The following is a 7,559-nucleotide window of genomic DNA, read 5'->3' on the forward strand; positions in this document are numbered from 1 at the left end:
CCTACCTTTCACAAAACTTTAAAAATACTGTAAGTGCTGGAATGTGACACCAGGAATCCGGATTTGTGCATAATTAATCACCTTACTTTGCCACCCACACTGCAGGTTCCCAGACAGGCAGCCTCTCAAGGGCAACATATGTAAATACAGCTTCAGTATGCAAATTTTCCTAATGATTTCCGATTAATAGGATCATTATAATAGCCCTGCCTATTCTATGAAAGGAACCCCGAAAAGTGTCCTGCCTCTCAGAGCTCCTTAGCGATCAGCACGGTTTCCAATAAGTACTCATTTTACTGACTTTACCAATAATGCCTCCGTGCGCTCCGGGTTGCACGATCCCACACCAAACCTGTCGTTGAGGGCGCGCGTGGGTGTTTTGTGTTTTGTTTTGTTTTGTTCTGACATAGCTTAGCCTCATCTTAAGAGACTGAACTCTACACACGTCTCTTGTCAATGGCAAACTTATTTGCGTTTTTACTTTCTTCAGAAATGCTTTCCTATCTGATGACATCCCGTGGGTCGCGGAGAACGGTGACTTTCCCTCTGCTGTGCAGCACTTGCCCGCGTCGCTGTGGTTTTAGGGTTGCTGAAACCTCCAGGGCGTGGAAGGCTTAGTCAGGGGACACCCTAGGGCCAGGGTACTGGCTCGCCATTAGAATTAGAATAAAGATGCACATTTGGATTCCTGGGGTCTGCCCCCCTCCCCTCCGGCCTCCCCGGCCCTCCCCTCCTCCTCTTCCTCCCCTCCTCCTCCCCGGGCCTCTGCTCCGCTCCCCTCCCGCCCCGCGCTTACTGTACTCTATTTACCACCCCAGCTGGGCTCGCGCCCGCCCCGCCCACCCCACGGGGATTGGCTGCGAACGCGGAAGGACCGAGCGCTCGCCCCGCGCCAGCGCCCACCAATGGGGGCGCCCGTGCGGCCTGATGGACGCGCCGCCTTCCACCAATGGGGACGCAGGGAAGCCGGATCGTGTGCCCCCGGCGAGTGCCAATAAAAGCCGCCCCGCCAGGCTCCCCGCTTCATTCTGAGCCGAGCCCGGTGCCGAGCGCAGGAAGCTTCGCAGGCGGCGGCGGCCTGAGCTCCTAAGCAGCCCGCTCCTTCCCGGTCTCTCCTTTCCCCGCGCGCGGTCAGCATGAAAGCCTTCAGTCCAGTGAGGTCCGTTAGGAAAAACAGCCTTTCGGACCACAGCCTGGGCATCTCCCGGAGCAAAACCCCGGTGGACGACCCGATGAGCCTGCTCTACAACATGAACGACTGCTACTCCAAGCTCAAGGAGCTGGTGCCCAGCATCCCCCAGAACAAGAAGGTGAGCAAGATGGAAATCCTGCAGCACGTCATCGACTACATCTTGGACCTGCAGATCGCCCTGGACTCGCACCCCACTATCGTCAGCCTGCACCACCAGCGACCTGGGCAGAGTCAGGCGTCCAGGACGCCGCTGACCACCCTAAACACGGACATCAGCATCCTGTCCTTGCAGGTGAGACCTGCTCCCGGTGCCCCCGCCCGCTGCCACGGCCGCGGTCCGGGACTTACAGATGAGCTAATTAACTTTTTTTTAAAAAAAAACAAATCTGCTATAGATTGAGTCGCGCGTGAAATTGCTGATAAGTTCTGACACGTTAATGCATCTGTCTGTGATTTCTGAATTGTAGCACAAACGTGTTTAATGAAAGTTTAATAAAAAACGCCCTTTCTCCTTAAGATTGTCTCACCGCCTTTTATCCCCTTTCTCTTGCAGGCTTCTGAATTCCCTTCTGAGTTAATGTCAAATGACAGCAAAGCGCTCTGTGGCTGAATAAATGGTGAGTGTTTGCTCGCGCCTCCCGTCGGTAAACTGCCTCTTGGAGTGTGTGCGCGCGTGTTTTTTCATTTGTGGGGGGGAGGGGAGGTACTTGTGTATCTGCAAAATTTGGGGTTTAGTAAACGAATGTGTACTTCCGTAGCACACGGAGCGCACTGTCCGTGTGCCGCAGATGCAGGGGCTCCTGGCTCTGCTTGCTCAAGATCGCAGAACATTCTCCTTTAAAAAAACCAAACCAAACCAAACCCAGTAACTTATTATGAAGGCGGCTGAGGCAAACGTGTGTTGGCTTCTGCCACGCATGTAGCGCCCTGGCTCTTCTCTCCTGTTGCTGCGGTACTAGGAGGTACTAACCTCCATCTAATTAATCTTATCACCACAAATTCCACAGAGATCCTCCTTCCCTCAAACTGGAGCCGTCTGAGGTTCGGCTAGCCCAGCCTTGCTTCCCTGTGCCTCCGACCCTGTGATGTGGGATTCCGACCGCCCTATCTGTTAACTAAAGGGCTGTTTTCAATCAAATAATTGTTACAAGAAGCAGACTGGCGCCTGTGAGCACTGCTGTTGGAGATCCAAATAGGAGATTGCGTTGGGAAGTTTTTCCCTTGAGTCTCTGCTATTTTCATGTTTAATTTTCGCTGTCGAGGCCGAGTGTGTGTGTTGCATCTGGACGCCAGGGTTTGCCCAATCTTTGAGTGTTTGGTGGTTAAATGTTCAAACTGCGGCTTCCTCCCGGCGCCAGTCCGCCCGCCTCTGCCCTTAGGTTCCATTCTCCTAAAACATGCCTCTCCCCCAATCTTTTGCAGGTGTTCATGGCTTTTCTTTTTCTTTGCACAACAACAACGAATCCACGGGATCTTTTAAGGCGCTGAACTTCTTATTTTTCAACCATTTCACAAGGAGAACAAGTTGAATGGACCTTTTTAAAAAAAAATGGAAGGAAAACTAAGAATGATCATCTTCCCCAGGGTGTTCTCTGACCTGGACTGTGATATTAGTTATTTATGAAAAAGACTTTTAAATGCCCTTTCTGCAGTTGGAAGGTTTTCTTTATATACTATTCCCACCATGGGGAGCGAAAACGTTAAAATCACAAGGAATTTCCCAATTTAAGCAGACTTTGCCTTTTTTCAAAGGTGGAGCGTGAATACCAGAAGGATCCAGTATTCAGTTACTTAAATGAAGTCTTTTGGTCAGAAATTACCTTTTTTGACGCAAGCCTACTGAATGCTGTGTATATATTTATATATAAATATATATATATATATTGAGTGAAACCTTGTGAACTCTTTAATTAGAGTTTTCTTGTATAGTGGCAGAGATGTGTATTTCTGCATACAAAGTGTAATGATGTACTTATTCATGCTAAACTTTTTATAAAAGTTTAGTTGTAAACTTAACCCTTTTATACAAAATAAATCGTGTGTTTATTGAATGGTGATTGCCTGCTTTATTTCAGAGGACCAGTGCTTTGATTTTTATTATGCTATGTTATAACTGAACCCAAATAAATACAAGTTCAAATTTATGTAGACTGTATAAGATTATAATAAACATGTCTGAAGTCAATACCTGAATTCTGAATGGTTCTTAAGCTCGCTCGCTCTCCCCACTTCCCCATCCCTCCCGCCACCCCGTAAGCCTTAGAACCTGTGTGCAGAGAGACTCCTTATCAGATGTGTGGTCAGTGCCAGCACCTTGGGGCGAAGGGCTGCTGCTCGCATTTCAGGAGAGCCGACCCCGCTGGGAAGGCTGTAAAGAGAAGTTTCTCTTAGTCCTGCAGGGAAATATCCGTTCTGTGCCTTGGGGCTGAGTTTCAAACCAAGAAATCGCTGTGGCAGTGACTTCTAGGAGTCAGATCATCCAAAATAAAGGTGGAGTCCGGAAGGACTACTTGTCTGAGTAGGTGCTAAGACGCTTTTGGAGGATATGAAACTGCTTGTTAATCGAAGGGTAAAGTCCCAGAGTTCAGGACATGATTTAAAAGATTTAGGGGAAGGCAGAAAAGACCCCTGGGTGTCCGCTGTTCGCCCGTGGGAACGCAAGCTGTAAGAGGCCCGAGCTCTCCCGGCCTCCCGAGCTTCCCCTGCGCCTCCCCCACCTGGGGCTCAGCCAGCCTCCGGGAGACGGGGCTGGGGCGGAGCCCACTTTCCAAGACAGGTGGCTGTTAGATCGCCCTTCACCCTTGACTGCACCCCTGGACTGCCCAGGGAAGGAGAGGGAGGGAGGGAGAGGAGAAAGGCCTTCTGAGTCACAGAAGAAGTGCCAGCGCGCTATTTCCTCACCTGGCAGATTCGGACCCGCTCTAAAACACGGGGTTCACACGAACACGTGCTTCAAATTCCTAGGTGTACGTCTGCTCCCAAATCGTGTGTGTGAGGGCGCGGTGGGAGGTGCTGGGAGGCGGGGCCGAGGTGGGTGGGGACCGGAGGACAGGCGGCGGGGGGCGGTGGCTCACCTGGGGCCGCTTTCTCAGGCCCGGCCCAGCAGGTGTTCGGGTGGCGCCACCTGGTCTGCCCTGGCGGCGGTGGCGTTTCCGCCCCGACAGCGAATCCGTCCAAGGGGAGCGCGGGCCCAGGTGTGGAGAGGCGGGCCCCCGCACCCCCTGAGACCCTCCTTCCTCCGGGCCGGCGTCGGGGAGCCCGGCGGGGCAGCTCTGACGCCACCCGCGCCACCGCGCCCTGCCCCGCGTCCACGCCGCCGGCGAGCACGTGCTTTGACCCGGGCCGTCGTTGTCGATAATCATACCCCCGGGGACGCCGCTCTGCCTGCCGCACCTGGGCGGGGCCGGTCACCCCGCGGCAGGCCGCCTGGCAGACCTGTCACCTGATGTCTGGCCACCTGTCGTCAGCCCGCCGGGCGCCCCGCACCACGGGCCGCCCTGCGCCGGGCGGTGACGGGAAGCGCGAGGACCGGTCGCTGCCCGCCCGCCCCCGCCCCGTCCTTTCCTCCGGGGGCGACGGGATGGGGGCGCAGACCGCGGCCCCTGGTCCCTCCCGGCCTCGGCGACCCGCGCGTGGTCGGCTCGCCTGGGCGAGGGGCTCAGACTCCGCCGGGGGGCTTCTGCAGGGGCTCGTGGGCTTCCCGAGGACGCCGTGCGGCCGGGACGGGGCCCCTTCGAGCACCTGCGCCGTTCCTGGAAGCCAGAGACCGTTTGCCACGTTTGGACGACGACCCAGAGTAGCAGCGGCGTCCAGGAAAAGCGGCACCTTTCGGAGGAGGCTTCGCGCGGCGGAGCTCGGGCTGCTGTTCGGGGTGCGGCCGGTGGAGGCCGGGCGCCACCTGCTGGCCGACACGAGGAAGGCGGCTCGCGAGCGCGGGGTCCCGGGGCGGGGGAACCTGGGGGGCGATGAGCCGGGCAGAGGGGAGAAAACGCCCGGGAGAAACAGCCTTTTGAAAATGGACGCTTGTGAAAGATTGCCTCTCGAATGTGTACAGTCCTTTCCACGTGTGACTCTTATTTCGTCTCTACTACTTCATACCTTAGAAAGGATCCCCTTTTGCAAACTAGTGACTACTACCAATTCTACACTCGGGGCTGTCTTGGATTTTAATACAAGTATCAGACATCACCCCCAGGCTCAAAGAGATTATGACTGGTTTGCGGAGAAAAATGAATTGTGAAGTCAAATGAAAGCCGGAGAGTTTTCCGTTCTCTTTTCCTTACATTTATTTTATTTTTCCTGAACGGCTTAATGACATTAACCAGGACCTCCACTGTTGCATTAAAGGAATATGGGGTGGGAGCCGGCATCCTTGTCTTAGTCCAAATCTTGATGAGAATAAGTCAGACTTTCTCCATTATGCATGACCTGACTCTAGGATTTTGTTGTAATATATACTCTTGATCCATTTTGTGAAGAACCCTTTAATTGTTAGGTGTTTTTTTGTTTGGGGGGGATTTTGAAGCACAACTTGGGAGTGAATTTGGTAAAATATTTTTATTCTATTTACTGATACTATTCTTCTCTAGTGTATTACACTGATTTTTCTGATGTGAACGAGGCTTGCATTTCTGTAATAAATCCTACTTGAACATGACATATGATTACTTCTCATGTACACTGTCGGATTCTGTTAGCCAATATTTTACTTGGAATTTTTGAGAATAAAATAGAGCCTGTGGTTTCTTTTCTTGTGCTGTCCTTATCTGATTTTGGAATCAAGGTCAAACTAACCTCAAACAATAGATGTGCAGGTCAGTTTACATTTAATTTTAGTTCTCAAAGCCATGGATAAATCCTCGAAGGTAGGCCAACATGTGGTCTCTCCCTTCTTTAGCAACTGGATTCCCAGATGTGAAGGGAGTGACCAAGGGCACACAGCAGTCCGTGGACAGACTCCATCCAGGGTTTTACTTGAATGGTGAAGGGGCTTCTGGGGACAAAGATGTAGAATAGGAAAGAGCATTCTTGTCAATAAAAACCTGTTTCGTGGAGCTTTTTGTTGTTGTTCAAGGATAATTTTTTACGGGGCTTTTCACATTGTGGGTGTGCAGCTCCAGAACTATCCAAATCCCTGTTAGCCTGGCTCACCACACACCCTTCCGATTTCTGACGCCTTCTGCTCCTGGAAAGGCACCTCCCAGCCCCTGAGTGTCTTTCTGGGTGATGGTTCTGCTCACGTTTTGAACGTCTGTTTGCTCAGAAAGATCATCCGAGACAGAGACAAGATTTGTCGAGAAGCCTAAAAGGTATTTTGTTTAGTGCCAACTACTGAGAGCGAGCAGAACATCAGCATGATGACGCGTGCGTGTCTGGGGGGCCCCTCCTGAGGGAGGGTGCCAAACCCAGCATGGGGGCATTGACCCAACAGGAACTGGAGACAAGATTTCGCTCCCCTGTGAAGCAGGACACTGGAAGTGAGACCGCCCTCGAAGGCCTGCAATCTGAATCACAGTGTAGACTAAAAAGAAAATTAACCCTCATCCAGGAGGATCATGGGGAGGCCTATCCGTCCCTGGGAGCTCAGGAGGGGAGAAACACCTCCCTTGAGAATTCACAGCCACAGACATGCCCCGCTGGGGAATGGAAATTTAAATGTATACTGCCCTGTTCATTTGAGAAATTCTAGTGCTGATAAATTAATATAAAAATCGTTCCTGGTTGGTGATACCCCTGGGGTGTTTGGCAGGAGCAAATGCAAAACTTCTCCAGAGAGGGAAGCCCTCGATACCGACCACACAAAATTCTCATATTCAATGGCTTGCTGAAAGTAGGTTTACAATTAAAAATTTTATAACCTACTGAAAACCAATTTACAGTGAAAGAATCGGTAGATACGACCAAGAGAAAGATTAGATACCAAAGAACTGTAGACTCTAAGGTAAGGGTAACTAAAATGATTTGAGAAAAGAAATCGAAGAACTAATTAAAAACATCAGAAAATCACAAGGTACAGTCACTGAAATTGAAAACTCAATGGAGGGTTAAAACCCAGATTTAAAACTACTGGAGCATTTCTAGATGCTAACAATGAACAGTCTGAAAAGGAAATTAAGAAAACAATTCCAGGGGAGCCTGGCTGTCTCATTCAGGAGAGCACGTGACTCTTGATCGCAGGGTCCTGCATTCAAGCCCCACGTTGGGTGTGGAGCACACTTTAAAAAAAGTAAAAATAAGAAAACAATTCCATTTACAATAGCATCAAAATGAATAAAATACTTAGGAATTAATTTAGCCAAGGAAGTGAAAGACTTGCACACTGAAAACTACAAAATGTTGGAGAAAGAAATTAAAGAAGACATAAATA

At 50.9% G+C, this 7,559-nt stretch overlaps 1 protein-coding gene across 1 annotated transcript; it reads left to right on the forward strand.

Moving 5' to 3' along the window:
- Window positions 1–1,025: 1,025 nt before the first annotated feature.
- ID2 (inhibitor of DNA binding 2) lies at window positions 1,026–3,377 on the forward strand. Its single transcript, XM_032430068.1, has 3 exons — window positions 1,026–1,484; window positions 1,746–1,809; window positions 2,615–3,377. The coding sequence occupies exons 1-2, from the start codon at window positions 1,137–1,139 to the stop codon at window positions 1,800–1,802; spliced, it is 405 nt and encodes a 134-aa protein (XP_032285959.1). The 5' UTR covers window positions 1,026–1,136; the 3' UTR covers window positions 1,803–1,809; window positions 2,615–3,377.
- Window positions 3,378–7,559: the final 4,182 nt, after the last annotated feature.

This window comes from Phoca vitulina, unplaced genomic scaffold, assembly GCF_004348235.1.
Source record: "Phoca vitulina isolate PV1807 unplaced genomic scaffold, GSC_HSeal_1.0 scaffold42, whole genome shotgun sequence".
NCBI lineage: Eukaryota > Metazoa > Chordata > Mammalia > Carnivora > Phocidae > Phoca > Phoca vitulina.